This window comes from Triticum urartu, chromosome 3A (assembly GCF_056163025.1).
Source record: "Triticum urartu cultivar PI428250 chromosome 3A, HENAU_Tu73, whole genome shotgun sequence".
NCBI classification, from domain to species: Eukaryota; Viridiplantae; Streptophyta; class Magnoliopsida; order Poales; family Poaceae; genus Triticum; species Triticum urartu.
Window position 1 is genome coordinate 635,543,292 of NC_141875.1, and position 23,062 is coordinate 635,566,353.

The 23,062-nt window shown below is 45.9% G+C and overlaps 2 protein-coding genes across 2 annotated transcripts; one reads left to right on the top strand and one right to left on the bottom strand.

Moving 5' to 3' along the window:
• The first annotated feature begins 7,354 nt into the window (after positions 1 to 7,354).
• On the top strand, positions 7,355 to 9,506 carry LOC125548952 (chitinase CLP). The gene is made up of 3 exons (XM_048712463.2): positions 7,355 to 8,094; positions 8,705 to 8,933; positions 9,030 to 9,506. The coding sequence occupies exons 1-3, from the start codon at positions 7,464 to 7,466 to the stop codon at positions 9,400 to 9,402; spliced, it is 1,233 nt and encodes a 410-aa protein (XP_048568420.1). The 5' UTR covers positions 7,355 to 7,463; the 3' UTR covers positions 9,403 to 9,506.
• Positions 9,507 to 20,338: 10,832 nt separating this feature from the next.
• On the bottom strand, positions 20,339 to 23,052 carry LOC125548889 (S-adenosyl-methionine 4-1-methyl-2-pyrrolidinyl-3-oxobutanic acid methyltransferase-like). Its single transcript, XM_048712413.2, has 5 exons — positions 22,530 to 23,052; positions 21,912 to 22,024; positions 21,338 to 21,733; positions 20,991 to 21,257; positions 20,339 to 20,897 (listed from the first exon to the last, which is right to left on the bottom strand). The coding sequence occupies exons 2-5, from the start codon at positions 21,984 to 21,986 to the stop codon at positions 20,514 to 20,516; spliced, it is 1,122 nt and encodes a 373-aa protein (XP_048568370.1). The 5' UTR covers positions 21,987 to 22,024; positions 22,530 to 23,052; the 3' UTR covers positions 20,339 to 20,513.
• Between the last annotated feature and the right edge of the window lie 10 nt (positions 23,053 to 23,062).

Below are 23,062 nucleotides of genomic sequence, written 5' to 3' on the forward strand. Positions count from 1 at the left end.
AGTATTAAGTTCATAAGAACGGAGTAACGCATTAGGCAAGATGACATGGTGTAGAGGGATAAACTCAAGCAATATGATATAAACCCCATCTTTTTATCCTCGATGGCAACAATACAATACGTGTCGTTTCCCTTTCTGTCACTGGGATCGAGCACCGCAAGATTGAACCCAAAGCTAAGCACTTCTCCCATCGCAAGAAAGATTAGTCTAGTAGGCCAAGCTAAACCGATAATTCAAAGAGACTTGCAAAGATATGAAATCATGCATATAAGAATTCAGAGAAGAATCAAGTAATATTCATAGATAATCAAGTTCATAAACCCACAATTCATCAGATCTCGGCAAACACACCGCAAAAAGAGTTACATCGAATAGATCTCTAAGAAGATCGAGGAGAACTTTGTATTGAGATCCAAAGAGAGAGAAGAAGCCATCTAGCTAATAACTATGGACCCGAAGGTCTGTGGTAAAGTACTCACACATCATTGGAGAGGCTATGGTGTTGATGTAGAAGCCCTCCGTGATCGAATCCCCCTCCGACAGATCGCCGAAAAAGGCCCCAAGATGGGATCTCATGGGTACAGAAGGTTGCGGCAGTGGAAAAGGTGTTCCGTGGCTCCCCCCGAAGGTTTCAGGGTATAAGAGTATATATATAGGCGAAAGAAGTAGGTCGGTGGAGCTGTGAGGGGCTCACAAGGGTGGGGGCGCGCCCTCCTACCTCGTGGCTTCCTCGCTGCTTCCTTGACATCCACTCCAAGTCTCCTGGATTGCGTTTGTTCCAAAAACGATCCTCGCAAAGGTTTCATTCCGTTTGGATTCCGTTTGATATTCCTTTTCAGCAAAACACTGAAATAGGCAAAAAACCAGCAATTTGCACTGGGCTTTCGGTTAATAGGTTAGTCCCAAAAATAATATAAAAAGGTATATTAAAGTCCATTAAACATCCAAAACAGATAATATAATAGCATGGAACAATCAAAATTATAGATACATTGGAGAAGTATCAGGGCTCATCATCGCTTCCTCATAGTTCGTAGGTTCATCATGGTCAAGTAACATGACCTCCAGAACAGGATTACCGTACCACTCTGGTGCGGATCTTACTCTGATTGACCTACGAGGTTTGGTAGTAACTTGATCAGAAGTTTCATGATCATCATCATTAGCTTCCTCACTTACTGGTGTAGGAATCACCGGAACCGATTCCTGTGATGAACTACTTTTCAATAAGGGAGCAGGTACAGTTACCTCATCAAGTTCTACTTTCCTCCCACTCACTTCTTTCGAGAGAAACTCCTTCTCTAGAAAGGATCCACTCTTAGCAACGAATGTCTTGCCTTCGGATTTGTGATAGAAGGTGTACCCAACAGTCTCCTTTGGGTATCCTTTGAAGACACATTTCTCCAATTTGGGTTCGAGCTTATCAGGTTGAAGCTTTTTGACATAAGCATCGCAGCCCCAAACTTTAAAAAACGACAACTTGGGTTTCTTGCCAAACCACAGTTCATAAGGTGTCGTCTCAACGGATTTCGATGGTGCCCTATTTAATGTGAATGTAGCCGTCTCTAAAGCATAACCCCAAAATGATAGCGGTAAATCAGTAAGAGACATCATAGATCGCACCATATCTAATAAAGTGCGGTTACGACGTTCGGACACACCATTACGCTGTGGTGTTCCAGGTGGCGTGAGTTGCGAAACTATTCCGCATTGTTTCAAATGAAGACCAAACTCATAACTCAAATATTCACCTCCACGATCAGATCGTAGAAATTTAATTTTCTTGTTATGATGATTTTCCACTTCACTATGAAATTCTTTGAACTTTTGAAATGTTTCAGACTTATGTTTCATCAAGTAGATATACCCATATCTGCTCAAATCATCTGTGAAGGTAAGAAAATAATGATACCTGCCGCGAGCATCAACACTCATCGGACCGCATACATCAGTATGTATTATTTCCAACAAGTCTGTTGCTCGTTCCATTGTTCCGGAGAACGGAGTCTTAGTCATCTTGCCCATGAGGCATGGTTCGCAAGCATCAAGTGAGTCATAATCAAGTGATTCCAAAAGTCCATCAGCATGGAGTTTCTTCATGCGCTTTACACCAATATGACCTAAACGGCAGTGCCACAAATAAGTTGTACTATCATTATTAAACTTATATCTTTTGGCTTCAATACTATGAACATGTGTATCACTACTATCAAGATTTAGTAAAAATAGACCACTCATCAAGGGTGCATGACCATAAAAGATATTACTCATATAAATAGAACCACCATTATTCTCTGATTTAAATGAATAACCGTCTCGCATCAAAAAAGATCCAGATATAATGTTCATGCTCAACGTTGGCACCAGATATAATAAGTTGTACCATCCCTTGCATATTATAGTTCATCACGAAGCACTTGTAGCTTGGTGACAGTGATTGAAGAACTCTGTCAATGACACTATCATCGGGAAGATTAACTCCCAGCTGAGTCAAGTGGTTATGGTACCCAGACATTCTGAGTATATGTTCACTGACAGAACTATTCTCCTCCACTTTGCAGCTGTAGAACTTATTAGAGACTTCATATATCTCAATCTGGGCATTTTCTTGAAATATTAACTTCAACTTCTGGAACATCTCATATGCTCCATGACATTCAAAACGTCGTTGAAGTCCCGGTTCTAAGCCATAAAGCATGGCACACTGAACTATCGAGTAGTCATCAGCTTTGCTCTGCCAGACGTTCATAAGATCTGGTGTTGCTCCTGCAGCGGGTTTGTCACCTAGCGATGCTTTCAGGACGTAATTCTTCTGTGCAGCATTGGGGATAATCCTCAAGTTACGGACCCAGCCCGTGTAATTGTTACCATCACCTTTCAACTTAGCTTTCTCTAGGAACACATTAAAATTCAACGGAACAACAACACGGGCCATCTATCTACAACAACATAGACATGAAAAATACTATCAGGTACTAAGTTCATGATAAATTAAAGTTTAATTAATCATATTACTTAAGAACTCCCACTTAGATAGACATCTCTCTAATCATCTAAGTGATCACGTGATCCATATCAACTAAACCATGTCCGATCATCACGTGATATGGAGTAGTTTTCAATGGTGAACATCACTATGTTGATCATATCTACTATATGATTCACGCTCGACCTTTCGGTCTCAGTGTTCCGAGGCCATATCTGCATATGCTAGGCTCGTCATGTTTAACCCGAGTATTCTGCGTGTGCAAAACTAGCTTGCACCCGTTGTATGTGAACGTAGAGCTTATCACACCCGATCATCACGTGGTGTCTCGGCATGACGAACTGTAGCAACGGTGCATAATCAGAGAGAACACTTATACCTTGAAATTTAGTGAGAGATTATCTTATAATGCTACCGTCGAACTAAGCAAAATAAGATGCATAAAGGATAAACATCACATGCAATCAATATAAGTGATATGATATGGCCATCATCATCTTGTGCCTTTGATCTCCATCTCCAAAGCACCGTCATGGTCACCATCGTCACCGGCTTGACACCTTGATCTCCATCGAAGCATCATTCTCGTCTCGCTAACTATTGCTTCTACGACTATCGCCACCACTCAGTGATAAAGTAAAGCAATTACATGGCGATTGCATTGCATACAATAAAGAGACAACCATATGGCTCCTGCCAGTTGCCGATAACTCTGTTACAAAACATGATCATCTCATACAATAAAATTTAGCATCATGTCTTGACCATATCACATCACAACATGCCCCGCAAAGACAAGTTAGACGTCTTCTACTTTGTTGTTGCAAGTTTTACGTGGCTGCTATGGGCTGAGCAAGAACCGTTCTTACCTACGCATCAAAACCACAAAGCGGTATAGTGATTGCTTTTTGATCTTTAGAAAGAACCCTGCTCATTGAATCTGATTCAACTAAAGTTGGAGAAACAGACACCCACTAGCCACCTGTGTGCGGAGCACGTCGGTAGAACCAGTCTCGCGTAAGCATACGCGTAATGTCGGTCTGAGCCGCTTCATCCAACAACACCGCTGATATAAGAATCAACTAGTGACGGAAAGCAATATGTATATACCCACGCCCACAACTCCTTTGTGTTCTACTCATGCATATAACATCTACGCATAGACCTGGCTCGGATGCCACTGTTGGGGAACGTAGTAATATCAAAAAAATTCCTACGCACACGCAAGATCCATCTAGGTGATGCATATCAACGAGAGGGGAGAGTGTTGTCCATGTACCCTCGTAGACCGTAAGTGGAAGCGTTATGACAACACGGTTGATGTAGTCGTACATCTTCACGATCCGACCGATCCTAGCACCGAAGGTACGGCACCTCCGCGATCTGCACACGTTCAGCTCGGTGACGTCCCACGAACTCTAGATCCAGCTGAGGTCGAGGGAGAGTTTCGTCAGCACGACGGCGTGATGACAGTGATGATGAAGTTACCGGCGCAGGGCTTCGCCTAAGCTCTACAACGATATGACCGAGGTGGAAATCTGTGGAGGGGGGCACCGCACACGGCTAAACAATCAACTTTGATGTGTTCTAGGGTGCCCCCCTCCCCACGTATATAAAGGAGGGAGGGGGAGGCCGGCCGACCCTCTAGGCGCGCCAAGGGGGGAGGATTCCTCCTCCTAATAGGAGCAGGACTCCCCCCTTTCCTATTCCCACTAGGAAAAGAAGGAAGAGGGAGAAGGAGAAAGGAAAGGCCCCCCCCACCCAATTCGGATTAGGCTTGGGGGGGACGCCCTCCACCTGGCTGCCTCCTCTTCTCTCCCACTAGGGCCCAATAAGGCCCATTGACTCCCCGAGGGGTTCCGGTAACCCCCCGGTACTCCGGTAAATGCCCGAACTCTCCCAGAACCATTCCGCTATCCAAACATAGCCTTCCAATATATCGATCTTTATGTCTCGACCATTTCAGGACTCCTCTTCATGTCCGTGATCTCATCCGGGACTCTGAACAACCTTCGGTACATCAAAACTCATAAACTTATAATACCGATCGTCACCGAACGTTAAGTGTGCGGACCCTACGAGTTCGAGAACTATGTAGACATGACGGAGACTCATCTCCGATCAATAACCAATAGCGGAACTTGGATGCTCATATTAGTTCCTACATATTCTACGAAGATCTTTATCGGTCAAACCGCATAACAACATACGTTGTTTCCTTTGTCATCGGTATGTTACTTGCCCGAGATTCGATTGTTGGTATCTCAATACCTATTTCAATCTCGTTACCGACAAGTCTCTTTACTCGTTCCGTAATGCAACATCCCATAACTAACTCATTAGGCTTATAGTGATGTGCGTTACCGAGAGGGCCCGGAGATACCTCTCCGATACACGGAGTGACAAATCCTAATCTCGATCTATGCCAACTCAACAAACACCATCGGAGACACCTGTAGAGCATCTTTATAGTCACCCAGTTACGTTGTGACGTTCGATAGCACACTAAGTGTTCCTCCGGTATTCGGGAGTTGGATAACCTCATAGTCATATAGGAACATGTATAAGTTATGGAGAAAGCAATAGCAGTAAACTAAACGATCATCGTGCTAAGCTAACAGATGGGTCAAGTCAATCACATCATTCTCTAATGATGTGATCCCATTTATCAAATGACAACTCTTTATCCATGGCTAGGAAACCTAACCATCTTTGATTAACGAGCTAATCAAGTAGAGGCATACTAGTGACACTCTGTTTGTCTATGTATTCACACATGTACTAAGTTTCCGGTTAATACAATTTTAGCATGGATAATAAACATTTATCATGATATAAGGAAATATAAATAACAACTTTATTATTACCTCTAGGGCATATTTCCTTCAGAACTGGTGAAGATCTTATCTCTGTTAAATACAATAGCCAGTGGTAATCCATGCAGTATCACAATGTTATTGAGGAACACCTTTGCCACAGAAGCTGCTGTGAATGGACGCTTCACTGGTAGGAAGTGGCTTACTTTCGTAAAGCGGTCAACTACTACCAAAATGGCCGAGTACCCCTCAGATTTAGGTAAACCCTCAATGAAATCCATATTGATGGCCTGCCAAGGGCTGCCAGGAATGGGCAAAGGCTGCAGTAGTCCTGGTGTTTTGTACAACTCATGTTTTGCTTGTTGACAGATACCTCATTGCTTGACAAAGTTTTCCACATATGTCTTCATTCCCTTCAAACTAAACAAGCTGTTTGACTCTGTGGTATGTAGGCAGAATACCTGAATGACCTCCCACTGGAGTAGAGTGAAACGCCTCGACCAGCTTTGTTTTCAGACCAACATTTGCTCCTACCCAGATCTTACTGTCTTGTTTCAGCAGTCCCTCCTGTAGTTGGAAACCAGGACAAGATGTGGAATCCACAGCCAACTTTTGTAACATAGATAAGGCCTCTGGGTCAACAGAGTAACAATTGAGATTTTCCTGTATCCAAACCGTCTGACTTGGACCCGTCTCGGACTCCGGTCCACGAGCCTTTTCGATCCAACAGTTTAGAAGCACCTCATACTGCCAAAAAATCCCAAAATAAATCTAACAAAATGTGCCCATGCCAAGAATAAATTGAGCCACGGGCAGTTAATATTATGGAAGGAGAATAGAAGATTGAGATCGGCACATAGCATCTCGATGCCTCGTGTCTAGACATAATGAAAAAACTGTCAACTCCTCGGTATCATAAAACAAGAACAGAGCTAGGCTTGCAATTTTGACATTCAGATCGAGTAGCTATTCAGAGTAGTGAGTAACATCTAACAAGCTCGAGAGGTAGTATATATAAATGCATCCAGATCGAGTAGGCACTTTCTAAAGAAAAAGGAGCTGCATATGATTAATGAATTAGCTTCAGTTTCTTAAGGGAAAAAAAAATCCAAACTCATGTATTCTAAGGGGAAAAAGACACTACCATTTACCATACACCAGTTGGTTGTACGCTTGTTGTCTCAATCTCCTCTGGTTTCACCTTTGTGAATCGAAGTAATTTCCAGAAAGACAGAGAGAACCATAACTTCCACTGGTACCCTAGATAAATCATCACCGTGATAGTGGTGGTATGCCTTGGAAAAAGAAAGGCTAGCCTTCGATCTAACAGTTTTGAAGGACCTCATACTGCCGAAAAATCCCAAAATAAATCCAAAGTCTAACCAATTTAGTCTAAACATAATTAAGATCTAGCCTAGGTTTAAAAATCTTAAGATCTAGGTTTAAAGATCTTGACTTGACGGAACTGTCAACTCCTCGGTATCCGAAAACAAGCTAGCCGTGCAAATTTGACATTCAGATCGACTAGCTAATCAGAGTACATTCAGATCGAGTAGTTTTACGAGCTTGAGAAGTACTAGTATAAATACACTCAGATCATGTAGCCAGAGTATGCATCCTCTTCCCAAATCCCAAGCCATCATACAGATCGAGTGCAGAAAATGTCTGCCCGAGCCAAGCTTTTCCACACTACTCCCAAGAACCATGTGTTCCGTCGTGTCATCGTCTCGTCGCTCGTCCTGCTGCTGTCATGCGCGGCGGCGAGCGGCGAGCAAACCCCGCACAAACCACTGGTCACCAAGCTCGCCAAGGACCCCATCACCTCTCTCTACACCATCACCATCAAGGCCGACAAGTCGCCGCTCCTCCTCGACCTCGCCGGCTCGCTCGTCTGGTCGACGTGCCCGCCGCCGTCGTCATCGCACAGCACTGTGGCATGCCAGTCCGATCCGTGCGGTGGCACGGCCAGCCAGCAGTGCTTACGCCGCTGCCCGCCGCCGTCGTCATCGCACAGCACTGTGGCATGCCAGTCCGGTCCGTGCCTGCGCGGCTGCGCCTGCAACTCGGTCACCCGCGAGTGCTCCACCGGCGGCCTCACGAGCTTCGCGATGTCGGCCAACACCAGCGACGGTACCATGGAGCTTCTCCCGGAAGAGTCGTTCGCCGTCGTCGGCGCGTGCGCGCCGGGCAGCCTGCTGAGGTCGCTCCCCGCGGGCGCCACCGGCGTCGCGGGGTTCTCCCGGCGCCCGCTCTCGCTGCCGTCGCAGCTCGCCTCCCAGCGCGGTTTCGGAGGTAAGTTCGCCCTGTGCCTCCCGGAGTTCGCCACCTTGGGCTACGCCGACGTGCCTCCGGTGTTGTTGCCGCCTCCGCGTAGCGTCGCTCTTTTTCTTCCTCTCATCTCGCATGAACACACATCATGGAGAAACTCTACACACACACCGAGAAAGAGCACAAGAGCTTTGCATAGAGGCCCTGTCCCTTGATGTACACACGATGGCTACATTTTTTTTCAGCCCTCTCGGCTCACTTTTCTCATTAACTCAAGTAATACTTATACAGCGGAGGCAAGCCTCACGCACACAAGCCAGCCGCCATGCTCGGCCACTAACCAAACTAACCACTGCAGCTAAAAAATCCAGCTTGCTAACTAACTCAGCCATACAATCCCCACGCCATCTCGGCCACATGACTCGGCCAGCACACCTAACTAGCTAGCTAATACTGCATGCACTCAACTAACCAAGATTACTACTAACATCCGGACCCGTACTTCACCCCGTTCCTCACGAATCCGGCGAACGCTGCCGGCTACTACTTCCTCCGTCCCAAAATTCTTGTCTTATATTATTTTAGATACAGATGTATCTAATACTTAAACGTGACTTGATACATCTGTACTTAGATAAATTTAAGACAAGAATTTTGAGACGGAGGGAGTACATCCCTGTCAAGGGCATCTCCGTGTCGTGGCACGAGGCCGACGCTCCAGCGGCCTTGCTCCGCGGCGCGCTCGACCTCGACGCCGCCACCGGCCGCGGTGGCGTCGTGCTGAGCACCGCCATGCCGTACATGATCATGCGTCCCGACGTATTCCGCGCGTTCGCCGAGGCGTTCGACGCCGCGATTAGCAGGTACCCATCCTTTCATCATGAACCACGTCGCCATCACTGGCAAGTAGGAGTACTAAGCTCTTTGGTGGATGGCTGCCGGAAATGGTGTACGTGCAGGGGGGAGAATTCGACGAGCAGGGTGAAGCGGGTGGTGCCGGCGCCGAAGCCGTTCGAGCTGTGCTACAAGGGCGGGTTCCCGAAGCTGAAGCGGCCGGTGAGGCGCGACGTGCCGCGCATCAACCTGGAGCTGGGCGACGGCGCCACGGGGAACTGGACGTTGTTCAACGACAACTACATGGTGCAGGTGGACGGGGCGATGTGCTTGGCGATCCTGCCGATGGGGCCCGGTGGCATGTCGGTGGAGGGCGGGCCGGCGGTGGTGATCGGCGGGAAGCAGCTCGAGAAAAACCTGCCGGTGTTCGACCTGGAGAAACAGGTGCTCAGGTTCAGCATGTCCAGTTGCAGAAGCACCAGTTTCTTTGGAAACTAAACATTGCAACTCACTTCAATTTCAGAACAGAACTTTCACTGTGCAATTTGTATGTGTATCTTTTCTACTTTTCGAGCTAATAATTGGACCATATGTATGTGCAATTTGTGTGTCCATCTGATTTGTTTTTGTGTTATTAGTTACAAACTCACTACCGATTGGTGTGTTTGTTCCACTTCCTCTGTTGTATATGCAGTGGAGAAGAAAAATGATTGATCTCAACAAGCTGCCTCCCGGCCTAAATGAGCTACCTCACTGGCCTAAATGGCTAATGTTTGTTGTTGTGTGATGTATTGATCTGACCCCATATGAGGTATATATAGGATACATGAGGGGATAGAGACTTAGAGTACAAGACAAGTAATACATGGTTTAAACCTATTTGATCTATATTCTTTATCTCTATCATTAAACCCAGACTATATTCTAACATTTCCCTTTAGTCGTAGCGGGAGTGAAGCAGACGATTGCGACTGAATTTAAAGTCTTGTGCTTCGATCGTCTTCTCCGCTGCGTCATCCTCAACAGCGTCTCTGATGGGTCGACACCTAGTGCTGTGACTACCTCCCCTTCTGGTGTCTTCTCTGTCTCTCCTGTATTCCCTCCTACAGTCACTGCGGGAGCGGCGTGGACGCTAGTAACGACGCGGACGCTGTTGACTGGAATTGTCGCCGATGAGTTGCTGTAGACATAACCATTAATGTCGACGTCGAGGTAGCTGATCATGATGATGTAACCATGGTCGAGGTAGTCGTGGTCGATGGTGTAGTCGTTGTGGATGATGAAGCCGACCAAAGCCGGAGTCGCAAAAAAAATGCGCTATGACGGAGCTGCTGACATGGACAATGAACCTTGCGGATGTCAAAGGGTTTCGTCAGCAATGAATCCACCGGTTTTGCCATGACCGGAAGAAGCCCATCGAGCACACATCGGTTTTGCCAGAACCATGTGGCCATGTAGGGGTCGTCGCTGTAGTGACGCCGTGTCGATGTAGTCGTGTTGTCGTGGATGACGCGGTCGATACTATCGTCATGACGCGGTCATTGCCATTGTCGAGGTCGTGTCTTGCAGAAAAGTCTGTCAGAGGACGCTAGGTGTCCATCTTATGGATGAGGCGGCGGCGATATGTTGATGAAGATGTTGGTGAAGACCATGTTGATGAAGACCTTGACGATGAAGTGTCGGTGATGACATTGCAGCGATGTGTCGACGATGATGCGTTGCTGGAAGGCGTCCCTCAGTGTCAACGTTGTGCCGTGTTGAAGAAGTATGTTAGCTCATAGCCCGCCGTAGTCGTACATGTTGATGTCGTTCGGCTCGGATCGTCGAATATTGATACAGATCGCTCGGTGTAGATCAATATGACCGCTTGGTGTAGACAGCATGACGGCGCACGAGTGATCGTCTGGTTGATAGAGTCGCGGCTTGGTGGAGACCGCGTCCGTGCTCGTGCCTTGAAGTCGAAAACCTGCTGGCCCTCCCGGTGTCCTGCGCCGCGAGCCTGCTCGATGAAGATGTTGACGTGCGGCTAGGTGCTGTGGTCATTGGCCAGATCAGATCGCGATGATGATTGTTCCCACCCACGGATCGCAGAGATCCGTATGGCGTTGCCTTTCGATCGTTGCAGAAGGCCCGCGGCTGAAGTCTAAGGCTCCATCCAATGCGCGTACGCATGGGTGTCTTGGTGAGTTTTGCCATGCACGTATGCATGTGCACATGGCCGTGTTACTCGCTGCTCCTTGCGTGCATGTAGTCGATGGCGATGGGTAGCTCGGTGCTGATTCGAAGGAGTTGCTGGTTGCGCCGTCGGGAGATCCGGGTACTCGACTACTCGTACGTGATGGAAATTGCCGCGGGAGCTATGCCCTCGCCCTCCTGTGATCGGACGTGCCTGTCCTTCGCAGCTGCTCGCCACGGTCGTCGTCCTCGCCGTGTGGGATCAGTGTTCACGCGCCCGTACATGGCCGCGCGCGGCACCGCGCTGCACTCAACACCGTAATTTTGTTGATTTGCATGAAGATCGTATTTCTGTAGTTGCACATCGCTTCGGAATATGAGGGTCGTCGGACTAATTTGGTGGCTAATGAGAAAACTAATCTAACTTTGAAGAATTCATCTATCTAATCTTGGGAACCAAACTCATCTTTGATGAATAGGTGCCGCGCCCCCGAGGAGAGAAGATTAATATCCCCGGGGGCGGCGCTGCGGAGGTGGTGGAAGGTTTTAGGATCGGCGTCGTGAGACTAACCGCTCTGATACCAAGTAGAAATTGTAGTATGACTAATGTTTGTTGTTGTTGTATATTGTATTGATGTGATCCTCATATAAGGTATATATAGAATACATGAGGAGATAGAGACTTGAAGTACAAGACAAGTAATACATGGTTTAAACCTATTTAATCTCTACTCTTTATCTCTATCATTAAATCAGACTATATTTTAACATGGTGCATATTATGGGGCCCGGCGGCATTGCCGGTGGAGGGCGAGCCGGCGGTGGTGATCGGTGGGAAGCAGCTGGAGAACATTCGACCTGGAGAAACAGGTGCTCTGGTTCAGCATGCTGCTCGACTCGCGCTTGTCCAGTTGCACAAGCACCAGTTTCTTCGGAAACTAAATTACAGTCACTTCAATTTCAGCCGGACCGGCCACAACAGAACTTTCACTGCGCTTATGTAGTTGTAATAAACGTGTATCTTTTGTACTTTTCGAGCTACTAGTTGGACCATATGTATGTGCAACTGACAGAAATTAGCTTTGATGGTTTAGCTTGATATAAAAAGTGGTTTCCAAATTTGTTTTTGTGTTATTAGTTGCAAACTCACTACTGATTGGTGTGTTTGTTCCGCTGTTACATATACTAGGGAATGCGAATTGTGTATCCATATAATTGCTTCAAGATCAAAATCGATCCAGTGACCGATCCCCCCCCCCCCCCCCCCCCCCCCGCGGTTCCCGCGTCGTCCCCCTTGGGCGACTCGGGGGCGACTAGGGTTTCCCCCGGCGCCGCCACCCCCTCCAGCCCTCCCTCCCCTTGCCGCCACCAGAGGTACGTCAGCCTAGGAGGCTGCCGATGAAGGTGGCGGCGAGGCTCCCCGTCGCTTCGTCCCTTGGTGAAGGACCCTGGATGCCGGGGCGGCGGCCCCAGACGGCGAGGCGGCGCCACCTTCGTGGCAGGTGGCGGGCGCGGGATGCGGCGGACGGCCTCCTCGGCAGCTTGGGCAGTGAGGAGTCGGCAGGAGGTGGTCGTGGCGTGGGCTTCTTCCACTCCAGATCTGAAGGTCGTGCTTCTCTCCTCCTCTGCTCCTCTTCCCCCTCTGGTGTGTCCGATCTGTGGCTTTGGCTATCAGATCCGGTGCTAGCGGGGTGATGGTGGTATAGGACTGCGTCTGGGGTAATCCCTTGGCCGGTTCTCCGGCCACGGCGGCGATGGCGCGTGCGCGCGTGGTTTTTCTCCCTGGAGGCGCCGTCGAGGACCTGTTTCTTTCCACCCCCGTCCCAGATCCCGGGTGAAAGCCCAAAACCCGTCCCGGGTTGGGCGGCGGCGGCGCCCTGCGCGTCGTTCTCTCCTTGGAGACGCCGCCTGGGGCTCTCTGGTTCTTCGGGAGAGTGGTTGTGAGGTTGGAGAGCGCTCGTCGGCGGCGAGCCCAAGGGGTGATTTTTTTTTGTGTAGGGTGTGTGTTCCTGCAGGTGTATGCCTTGACGGAGTGATGCTCTGCGGCGGCAAGATCATGGTGTGTCATGGTGGCTCTGTTCCTGAGCCGGATTGGAGGGGGATATGGTTCCTCTTCCCATGGACAGCTCCACGACGCGCACGGCAGAAGCCTCTTCCCCTGTGCGGTCACTGGAGCGGCACCTGGTGCTTCCAACTTTCGTCCCTGGTGCTCTGCAGTGCTTCTTCGACGATCCTCCCGGCAGCTTTCCTTCTGTGTCTCGGTGTCCAAGGAAGGTGGCAGTGCAGCGGATGTGGTGTGTCTTCGGTGTGGCGAGGACCGATAGTTCTCTTGCTCTAGTGTGTCGGCCGGCGCCTGCTCTAGCTCTCGGGTGAGCTCCAAACGACCCGATGGTGCGGCGCCTTCGAGCCTAGGCGAGAGGACAGGGTTCCTCTTCGGCGTTGGAAGACAGGTGCTCGTTTTGTCCGATGCTCCATGGTCAGGCGACCCTCGGTGCCTCCATGCTACTGACTGATCCTTGATGCTTCTTTGTTTTCCTGTCTTTGATCCCGGGGTGCAGCGGGCTTCGACATTACTTGCAGGACTTTCTCGTGTATTTTCTTGGTGTGCAGTAGTGTGCATTGCGTTGTAAGCTACTCAGTCCGCTCCCATGTATCTTTCGGTCGCTCATGCTTGGTGGCCTTGTGTAATCCTGGCCGGTTGATGGCTTTGTTAATTCAAAGCCGGGCTCTTCTTGAGCCTTCGTTCCAAAAAAAAAAGATCAAAATCGATCAAACTTGTAGCAGGAAACATAAATTTTGTAGTACCTATGCTGTAACAGCTTTAATAAGAAACATTACAAAGTTACAATTCAGAAAGAAAGGAAAAATCTCAGAGGTGTTGCCCTTTTCATGCTCCTTATCATCTTGCTGGAGTTTTCCGGACTCCTCAACTGCGCTGTGGAACTTGATTAGCAGCTTCTCCAACCACTACAGCATCTCTCCGGCAACTTCCTGCTTACCGAACATCTGTATCAGCCCCCAGAACACTCTCCTGGTGAGCTTCCTGGTTACAGCAGAGGCCATAGAGTAAACATTAACTGTCTGTTCTGCCATGGGCATGCAAATGGAGAAAAAATTGAGAAAGTGTTAGGAACAACAAGAATACTTCGTGTCATAGGTGTATCATCCTTACAAGGGCCTGTACTGTACAAGAATCAGAAATTAAAAAGTGACAGAAGTTTTGCTGGATAGTTTAGAGGCCTGCAAGGCTAAAAAAATTCAATTTCAGAGGGAAAGGCTTGCCATATTAGCTGCACTTAATTTATATCATCCTCATACTTTTGTTGTTACCGATCCAATGAATTGCACTTAGTATGCAATAGTTACAGAACGAAGTTTAAACAAAATAGAAATTCTGAGTTATAAGCTCGAGTATCATAGCATGCAAAGCTCTTGAGAGTTTTTGGTTAATCTCTAGTAAAAGACACAAAATCATTTTGCTAATAAAAGGTGGTAAACCACAAACACTGAAAGAGTAGACAAGCACGCCAGCAGCTCTGCTTTTGCAACAATAAAGATCAGCACAATCTGAGTTCATACATCAGTTAATGTGGTCCTTTGATCCAAGGTCCCGACGTTCGCCAAGGCTGTCTGACGCAAACAAATTAGACAAACCCTTTGACCCAGCTGAAGACTTACGGGAAGCCATCGGCAGATAGCAGGGTATTCTTGGAAAGATATTTACCTACAGACCCCCCACAATTTGCCGATAGCTTCTCGTGCATTGACAGATGCATTGCTCTTGATTACTGATTACTGCAGAACTAAATAACCACCTGTTATGGCTGAAGAAATGGTATGTAATCTATTCAAGATATATATATATATATATATATATATATATATATATATATATATATATATATATATATATATATAAGGAAGAGGTGTTCTGTTGGAGGTGTACCTTGCGGTCGCTCCTCGGTGACTATTTGTGTGGTGATCATATGGGAAAGGGTAACATAATGAAATTGCAAACGAAAAATACGCCAAGAAACTTTCTAGACTAAAAGTGAAGAGATAAGTTAGAGAGAAAAGACAATTTAGTTGTTGTCACCATTGTTTTAATCGCTCTGAATGCCAAAGACAAAAGTTGGAAACAAACAAATGACATATGGTTGGTATCTGCGCTAAAACTGAAAGGCATCCTTGTAGTTTACACGTTCTCAAGAATAAAACTGACCGCCTTTTGATGATTCAGCACAAGCTTTGGATATTTTGGAGATCTCGGCAACCGTCATTTGAGGGTGGGAATATATGGCCATGCATACAACAGATGTTGCAAATGCGTGAAAATCTGGTATACAAGCATGAAGAAATTCTAAAAGTACCTATGCAATGCATATTGTATATCCATATACAGTTTCAAAACCAAAACCAATCAAATTTTTAACAGGGAACATAAATTGCTTCAGTACCAAATTTATAAACTGCAACAGCTTTAATCAGAAAGCAGGACAAAGTTACACCCAGAATGAAAAAATCTCACAGCATTGGCACTGCCACCCAAAACTTTGTGGAGTCAACCCAAGCAAATCCTTCAAACTTTGTCCAAATATCAAAAGGATAGAGGTGTTCTAGAAAAAAACTGGGGGGTCAACTGACCCGACAGCTTGTACATGGAATTGCCACTGTCTCACTGGTGCTGCCCTTTTCACGCTTCGCTACATATAATCTTGGTGTTGTCATTTATACAGTCAAGTCACCTCTTCCTGTTCGAATGTTGATGTGTTTCCTTTTGCGACAATGGACTGTCACATATAACCACTGGTTTCTTATCCTATGCAGGTGCATGCTCCTCACCCGTCAAAACCAATCTCAAGAACTCCTCATTATCTGCAGATGGCTTCTCTGACATCTCCAGCTTCTTCCTTTTTGCAGATGCATGCTCCTCCTCCATCAAAACCTCAAACTCAACAAATTTCAAGAACTCATTAACTACCGATGGCTCCTCCGACATCTCGGAGTTATTCCTTTTTGCATGTGCATGCTCCCCCCCATCAAAATCTCAAGCTCAACCGACCTCAAGAACTCATTATTTGCCGATGGCTTCTCCAACATCTCTGGTTTCTTCCTTTTTGCAGGTGCATGCTCATGCCCTATCAAAATCTCAAGCTCAACCGATCTCAAGTACTCCTCATATTTTGTCGATGGCTTCTCCGACATATCCAATTTCTTTATTTTTGCAGGTGCATGCTCCTCCCCTGTTAAAACGTTTTTTTCTTGAACAGAAAGATTTTATTGAACTCAACAACACTTTACAGAAAGAAGCATGAAAGGATTCACAGAAAGATCAGAGAGGATATCTCTGCCTGGACAAAGACCTACATCCTGACATAGGCATCTGATAGCTAGAGATGTAGAGTTAATTCTTGTAGCTAATCTAGCTAAATGATGAGCTTTAACATTCAAGCTTCCGGAGATGTGGTTGACTCTATTTGCTTGAAAAGAAGAGGAAGATTGTATTGTCACCAACTGCGGCCTGATCTCCCAATGACCTGGAGTAGATAAGATGTTGTTGGTGGAAGTCGCATGAGCCAAGACCTGACAATCTGTGAAGTACTGGGGTTCTTGTATCTGGATAACATCAGCTAATTTTGTAGCAAGAAGAAGAGCTAAAGCTTCAGCCTGAAGGGCAGATGCAGCAGGTGGGGACATGGCTGCAATATGTAGCTGTTTGAAATGCTGATTATTATCTAGCTGAATATAAATCCCAATCCCAGCAGGAGCCAATTGAGCATTTCCGTCAACCTTCCATGCCGCATCACAAAAAATGTAGCAACCTGCAGCAAAACAGGGGATCTGTGTCGCAATGATAGGGTAAAGCTGTTGCAATTGATCCTTGCACGGCTGAGAGTAAACGTTAATCTCAACCAATCTCAAGAATTCATTATCTGCCGATGGCTTCTCCGATATATCCAGTTTCTTCCTTTTTGCAGGTGCATGCTCCTCTACTGCCAAAACCTGAAGCTCAAGCAATCTCAAAAACGCCCCATTGTCTGCCGATAGCTTCTCCAACATTTCTACTGTGCTGTTCAACTTCTGCACATCCTTGTTGGCTGAGAGGAGCAACTTGGTAGCATTTTGGAAGTAATTTACAATACTTGACACAACAATCTTTGTGTAAGTTAGAGGACCGAGTGTGCCTATATTTTGGTTGATCTTATTTCTTGCTTCGGTCAAGGCTCGCCATCGGAAGTCGAAAAGTACCTCATCACCCTCTATGCCAGCTTCCTTCAGCTTCTCCTGCCACTTGAGAAGATAGGTCCCGGTGATTCTGTGCTTCTTAGATGCCTCAACTGCGCTATTGATCTTTATGCACAACATATCCAGCTTGCACAGCTTGTCATCGGTAGCTGTCCGCCTGTTGATCATTCCAATTACCTTGGAGATGGCCCTGCTTGTGATCTCGCTGATCAGTGCAGAGACAACTTGTCCTGCCATTGCTTAATGTACTTGTATGGATAGCTAGAGCCTAGAACAGACTAAAGGATGATCAAGGCCATAAGGGCTTATACTGGATAGTGGATATATAGCAGTAGGCAGGTGTTTAATCATCTCTTAGAGGTTTAATTTAATTAAGATAGCCCAATTGTAGCAGATGCGAGAAAGCCAAAATGGATGGACAAGAGGTGATCTGTGGCATAGTTTGTGTCATCCACTTGCCCCCTAGAGATATCCCTTGATACTGAAAATTGATTGGAAGTAAGGCCTTGCTCTGCATAGTTTTTACCGGCTAAGGGTTATGGATGAAATGAGGCTGGAAACTTCGCACAGACAACTTAGTTGCACTACATTCTGCAGGAAATGTCAATAACCATCTCTTAGAGGTTTAATTTAATTAAGATAGCCCAATTGTAGCAGATGCGAGAAAGCCAAAATGGATGGACAAGAGGTGATCTGTGGCATAGTTTGTGTCATCCACTTGCCCCCTAGAGATATCCCTTGATACTGAAAATTGATTGGAAGTAAGGCCTTGCTCTGCATAGTTTTTACCGGCTAAGGGTTATGGATGAAATGAGGCTGGAAACTTCGCACAGACAACTTAGTTGCACTACATTCTGCAGGAAATGTCAATAACCAATCAAGGTCTTCTCTTTTCCTCCCAACATAGAGTCAGGGCAAATATTCCTAAAGCGGTATTACAAGTCAAGTAGTATTACATTTGGCATCTGTGTCAGTCGTCAAGTGCCGGAGTTTCAATCCACACGTTCAGTTTCCATGCAAAAGCTTTTTGGAATAAACTTCAACCGATCAACCTCGTATCCCACTCGGCTGCCGACGACCTCATGCTTTGGTCCAATAGATGCTCCAGTGAGCAAGTTATTCACCTTCTTCGAGATTGGAGTACCATGTTGTTCCACTTAGGCTAGTCATAGTGGGAGTAACTTAGCTAGTAACATAGTGTACTCCAAGAAATTTTTGCTTATGTGGCAAGTAATTAATGAGGGGTGGTAACATAATATGTTACTGTAACGTAGCAATTTCCAAGATAAAATGAGTCTACAAGCTAATAAATGAAAGCATCTAAGATACTAGTATTATGTTACTTTGCATTATGAAGATAGTAACTTAGGCTAATGTCATATGCATGACACTACTCTAAGTTACTTCCCACTATGACTAGCCTTATCTATGAGATTGTAGCTTAATTGATTTGTACTCTCAACCCCCTCCCCTTCCTCTGCCTTGTAAATGTACTTTGTTATCTATTAATGAAACTAGATGACCCGTTGTGTCAATGGCGCAAAGAGCGAGGGCAAACCAAGCTTTCAAACCATGAGAGTAAGAGTATATAGAGACCGATGATTAACTCTTTGTAGCATAGGGAAATAGATACAGGTATGATGTTCCTACATAGTGTGATATATTACATTGAAGGTTGGTTCATAGGGTGGCATTTCGCACGTTTAGTCCGCTGTGGCATTTCGTACGTTGTGTTGTTGCATGCAGTGTTTCTTCCTGGCAAGTGACAAAAACGCGTGCAACCAATGCATGAGCAGAGGAATCCATCATCTTCCTGGTTTTGATTGGTGCATCGAAAAGACTAGAAACGGCGAGAGAGAGAGAGAGAAACCCAGAAAGTAAGTAAACAGTCCAGAAAAATCAGAAGCTCCAGGTTCTCCAGCAGTTTTTGTTGTTGCTGTTGTAAAATTTGACCTATAATGCAGGTTTTTTTAGGCGTGTCTATGCTATTTGCCCCATCATTGAACCCTCAGTTGTATCGGATGGTTGCTATATTCATATAGCAGGGCAAAAGCCTATGTTAAGAGAAAATTGTGCGGTTGAGCATGAATTTAAACTTGGATAAACGAGCATTTCACCCTTGATTTTTCGCACATTTTTGCTGGGGCTCCGCGGTTTCGTTACCAAGTTCCACTGTTTTGCATGCAGCCTGCAGTGAACTCCTTTCCAATCTAGAACGAGAACACAATGGATACGACTTTTCCTTCTCCTCCTCCTCAGTTGCCATGCGAGCACGTACGTACGCGCGTGCTTCTCCAACGAAACGTGTCAAGCGACAAACAAACATGTATACATACCGTGAAGCGTCGTGCTGTTTGGCAGGCGGGTGTTGCTGTTGCCTGTTGGTTGGTAGTCAATCGCAATTGTTGCTTCAGACATAACACAAACCTTATAGTATTAGGCTGGAATGTGCATCACCACTACCTTGTTGAGGAGCCAGTCCGTGTGCCTCGGCAACAACATTTTGCTACTCCCTCCGTCCCATATTAATTGTTTTTACTACTTCCGGCCTTCATCTCATATTAATTGTTGATCAAACGGATGTATCTAAAAAAAGGGAGTAATAACTAATCGTTGTGAATGGTGGGCCGGTAGCACACGAAAGGATGTGCTTTGATGACATAATGAGTTTGACATACATTGTTCCCTTGAAACGGGAAAACAGTTTTCCAGTCTCATCAAATATCATCTCCCTCCCTCGACGAGCAATATGGCCAAGGTACCTGATCATCATGCCTTCTTGGCAATATTGAGGATATCACTTATCCTTAGCGTCTCGGTCAGCTAGGGATTAAAGATTAATCAGAAATGGACAAATTAATCGATTTTATCGGCCGACTATTAATCGGTCATTTTTTTTACAAATCTCAGATTCCCAACACTAAAATATGTTATATTCAACACCAAAACAATATTGGACAGAAGTGTTACCTTGATTCCTAGCCTTTGAATCCACGTATAATGACAAAAAAAATAGGGCAACAATACATATAGCGTAACAAGGTCCACAAAACGCAAGTAAACATAGTTTTCGCAAACATAGTGTTATGAATAGGCCCGATTTATCGGTAGATTCCCGATATATCACTTGTCATAATGATAAATCGGCCCAAACGATAAACGGTGAAGATAAGGCATAACCTTATTGGTCACCCCAAGAATAGCGATAAATCAGAAGATATTTTGAATAGTGAGTTCTTGGTGAGCGACGCGACAAGCTGAGCCCGTGGGTATCTGGTAACCTCGTCCTGCAAGCTTCCCTCCACGCTCCAGCGCCGCTCCGCGGTCCTCACAAATTCATCCATCACATCTCCGAAATGATGCACGACTATCGGCTCAAACGCGGCTCTCATCTGGTTCGCGTACCAGCTTGCGGTGATGAGAGCGTTGTCCCGACCCCGTGTAAAGTGGTGCACCCGCATCTCGGTGATGGAAAAGGAGCCCTCTGCTTGGATGATCTCCCGGAGCTCTTCATCCGAAGGTCCATACACCGGCACGTAGAATGAATCATACTTCGCTTTGTCAATCACTCCCTGTCAATCATGGTATGAGACAGAGAGTTCAAATAGGCGTGTTCAGTAGAAACCGAGATAATAACTACAGGAAAGAACAGTAAAGAAATGTACCTCTGAGGCCATGACACTTAAGATCTGAGCAAAGACTTCCCACACGTGAGAGAATTTCGAAGCGCGGTCATCAGAACGCCTCCCTGCAAGGGACACAACCATCCGGCCTCCTGGGACTAGTTCTTTGGCTCTCAGCTCTAAGAAAAGCGTGAAATCTTTCCTGAATTGTTGTGCATAAGCCTCAAGGACCATAGGGAGCCTTTCACTCCTGGCATGCTCATCAATGTCGTAAGCCGGAATCCAGTTCCTCGTTAGATCTTCAGGAACCTGTAAGGGATAAGATTTTGCTTAGAGAATCAAAAGCTAATGGAAATGGATCGATCCATCGAGCAGTATCAAACTCGCACCTTTGAGAGCCAATTCAGGCTGTTGGACGAGCAGAAAAGATGCATGGAGCCACTAGTGAAGAGCCTCTCATAAAACGACCCCGGCGTGATCCCAACAGTCACAACAGCAGGCTTGTTGCTTTGACGGAGCATGACCAGGCTCTTCACCACAGTGTTGAAGTCGTTGTCAGGCAGGTCGTTGAGGAGCACGCACACTTCCGGTGGTGGCTGCTGTAAATGAAGGCAGTGGCTATGGATGGCCTCGATGGCAACCGATACCAGTGCCAGCGCGTTTGGTCCAGAGGAGCAGCCCAAGTCCGCGATCAGCATTTTTTCGGGGAACGAGGTGTTAGTGCTGCTGCATAACTCAACGATGGCCGCTTCTATCAGGGGCTTCAGCCTGTTCTGCAGAGCATTCTGCAATAGAGTTTTAACTCTTCAGAAAATCTTGTGTAATCCTTTAGCTAAATGGTATGCTTCTGAACTTCACTAAAAATTCTTTTCAATCTCAGAAATGAAAGGATGTATTGAGAAAGAAAGAGTCAAAGAACAGGTTAGCATAGATCGATGAATTAATCGAGATAAGAGAAGGTACCTGAATACCGGAGTTGCTAGCATAGCTTGTTTCCCCTTGTCCTTGATTCATATGCACCATCTGCTTGGAGGCCATGACTTTGCTTGGAACAAAGCTAGGGTAGAGTCCTTAATCTGCAAGAACCAGATTGGGAAGGCAATGGGTTCAATCAACACTTAAACTGCTTGAGTTGAAAGGTTGGGTTTTTAAAAGCTCAAAAGGATGATGGAAAGACATGAATGGTTGGTCAAATTCTGATCAGCATATAATACAAACAGCCTGTCACTAGCAGAGGTGACATTTTTTTAATTAGCAGGCTTGCTATTTGTATCTGGTTAAATTATCAAAATGGAATCCAATGAAATAGACATTCTAGAGCAGCACCGATGCTACATTTGTTGTGTAGTAAGTAGTAATATGTAGAGTTCTTTATTTACACCCACCGTTCACTTAGTTTTTGTTTAGTGCTTATGCAGAAATACCTTCTGGAATTGCGATTGTTCACAAGCAACTACAGAACTAATACATATACATCAAGCAGCCAAATAATTGGTGATCAGGCATATGAATGAATTAATGCACTGGTGAAATAATCCAAAACATTTCACGCCTAGTTAGTCAAGAGAAAAGAAAATATACCTGAAAACCAGAGTTGTGAGCATATTGTTCCGACGTGCCCTTGAATATTCAAGGACCTTGATTCATATCCACCACTTATTTGGAGACAGAGGCTTTGCCTGGAGCAGGTCTAAACTCCATACCTCAAATCCACAGAAATCAGATTAGGTAGACAATGCTGACACCGTACTTGACACTCAACGCTTCTCTTTTCTATGCCCACCTGCTTGGGTTGTATTTTCCAGGCTTATGGGCTGGCTGCTTATTGGTGTTAAACGTGATATAATCTTCACGTATATACCTTGCGTATAAGGAGAGGAGACCCTGGCTAACCGCATGAGGAGTAGTTAGACAAGATACTCATGTAATCTTTATTTTCTTTTATCTCTTGTATTTCTTCTCCTCCAAGATGTATCTCTACAACAACTTGTACGCATATCCGGGCTTGCAACCCATCTATATAACATGAAACACGTCGGCCAGGATAGGCAAGACGTTTACCGCAAGTCGCACATGGTATACAGAGCCTTCTTCTTCCACCAGAAACCCTAGCT

Excerpts from the sequence above, each read along its gene's own strand:
- LOC125548952 (XM_048712463.2), top strand. The coding sequence starts at position 7,464 with ATGTCTGCCCGAGCCAAGCTTTTCCACACTACTCCCAAGAACCATGTG. Across the intron at positions 8,095-8,704 it reads CTCCCAGCGCGGTTTCGGAG|ATAAATTTAAGACAAGAATT; the intron begins GTAAGTTCGCCC and ends ATCTGTACTTAG. Across the intron at positions 8,934-9,029 it reads TTCGACGCCGCGATTAGCAG|GGGGGAGAATTCGACGAGCA; the intron begins GTACCCATCCTT and ends GTGTACGTGCAG.
- LOC125548889 (XM_048712413.2), bottom strand. The coding sequence starts at position 21,986 with ATGGCCTCCAAGCAGATGGTGCATATGAATCAAGGACAAGGGGAAACA. Across the intron at positions 21,734-21,911 it reads CTAGCAACTCCGGTATTCAG|AATGCTCTGCAGAACAGGCT; the intron begins GTACCTTCTCTT and ends ACTCTATTGCAG. Across the intron at positions 20,898-20,990 it reads TAAGTGTCATGGCCTCAGAG|GGAGTGATTGACAAAGCGAA; the intron begins GTACATTTCTTT and ends CATGATTGACAG.